We start from the raw sequence: 775 nt of genomic DNA, 5'->3' as shown, positions 1-775 counted from the left end.
TTTTTTTGTTGTTTTTACTGATTTATCAAGTTTCAAAAAGTCTAAAAGGTTTTTTAAACTCTACAATGAGAACGTCTTTTTACAGACTTTCTTTTGGTTTAGTTTGTTTTTTAATCTCAGCAAAATGACAATAAAGCTTTAAATCTGATTAAATTATATTTTCATGTATTTAAAAGGAATAGAAAGAAATCTGTCAGTTAAACGGGAGCAGTCGAGGTTTTATCAGTTTAATGTTTGTGTGGAAGCAGCTTGTGTGACTTTATTCAAGGCCGCCGGCGCCGCCTGCTGGCCGAGCAGCGGCGCTGCAGGAAGTGGTACCTGAGCAGGTGTCGGTTCTGGTGATCAGGTTCTTGCTTTATGCGGTGAACCTGAACTGTTTACTGAGATGTTTCTGTGAAGTCGGGTTATAAGACGAACCAGAACCGGGCTCAGGTTCCTGTTGTTGGTTCTGCCAGGGCTCCATCGTGGTTCCCTTCACGCTGTCCTACCATCCCTTCGCCATGCTGGGCTCCTACAAGGCCGTCCATCACTGCAGGAAGCACAGTGAGTCCGGTTCTGCTCTGATGTGGACCGCCCACCAGGCCTCCAGTGTTCTGATTATCCTTTAATGGGTTTAATTAAAGTCTACATGTTCAGATAAAACACAGGACCTCCAACCTTTAGTGAACTGTTTCCTGTGTGTCGTTGTTGTGAAGAGTTTTCCTTTCAGTCGTCATCATGTGTCTCTTTGTGGTAGTTTTGTGTCTTTGTGGTAGTTTTTTGTCTTTCTGTGTTC

The 775-nt window shown here is 43.1% G+C and overlaps 1 protein-coding gene across 1 annotated transcript in view; it reads left to right on the top strand.

Moving 5' to 3' along the window:
* The window catches only part of c9h2orf80 (chromosome 9 C2orf80 homolog), an 11,457-nt gene that overhangs the window by 5,419 nt on the left and 5,263 nt on the right, over positions 1-775 (top strand). The window contains exon 5 of the mRNA XM_008295902.1: positions 456-543. Coding sequence (XP_008294124.1) covers positions 456-543 — 88 coding nt within the window. The remainder of the gene's footprint in view (positions 1-455; positions 544-775) is intronic.

Source organism: Stegastes partitus, unplaced genomic scaffold (genome assembly GCF_000690725.1).
Source record: "Stegastes partitus isolate 25-593 unplaced genomic scaffold, Stegastes_partitus-1.0.2 Scaffold1082, whole genome shotgun sequence".
Classification (NCBI taxonomy): domain Eukaryota; kingdom Metazoa; phylum Chordata; class Actinopteri; family Pomacentridae; genus Stegastes; species Stegastes partitus.
This window is presented reverse-complemented; position numbering and strand designations above follow the sequence as displayed.